The following is a 297-nucleotide window of genomic DNA, read 5'->3' on the forward strand; positions in this document are numbered from 1 at the left end:
TCCTCACCTCGGACCAGTTTGATCAGTGGGTGAAGCCTAAAGATATGTTGGGTCCTCAGTAACTTCTGTACACACACACAAACCAAAAAGTGTTAACGTAAAATAAATAAATAAAGTACAGTATGGAATGTTCGTGCTTGGCATGTTTCCGCAGTAACAGATGGGAGGAAGTGACCTTAGGGGGGCGGTTCTACAGCTGGTATTTTGTTTATATTGGAAAATAAGTGAAATGTCAACACTGATATAATATAAAGGGTGTTCTTCCCGGAGGCGACAGCCCCGGGTGCTGGGGGCTCT

General features: G+C 44.1%; 1 protein-coding gene across 1 annotated transcript in view; it reads left to right on the forward strand.

The window, feature by feature from the left end:
• Nucleotides 1-62, forward strand: part of FH (fumarate hydratase) — a gene marked incomplete at its 5' end in the record, with an annotated part of 10693 nt that extends 10631 nt beyond the window's left edge. The window contains 1 exon segment of the mRNA XM_009871070.1: nt 1-62. This exon segment is cut by the window's left edge and continues 25 nt beyond it. Within this exon segment, the coding sequence (XP_009869372.1) occupies nt 1-62 (62 nt within the window).
• Nucleotides 63-297: the final 235 nt, after the last annotated feature.

The sequence above is a fragment of the Apaloderma vittatum genome, unplaced genomic scaffold (assembly GCF_000703405.1).
Source record: "Apaloderma vittatum isolate BGI_N311 unplaced genomic scaffold, ASM70340v1 scaffold22910, whole genome shotgun sequence".
NCBI classification, from domain to species: Eukaryota; Metazoa; Chordata; class Aves; order Trogoniformes; family Trogonidae; genus Apaloderma; species Apaloderma vittatum.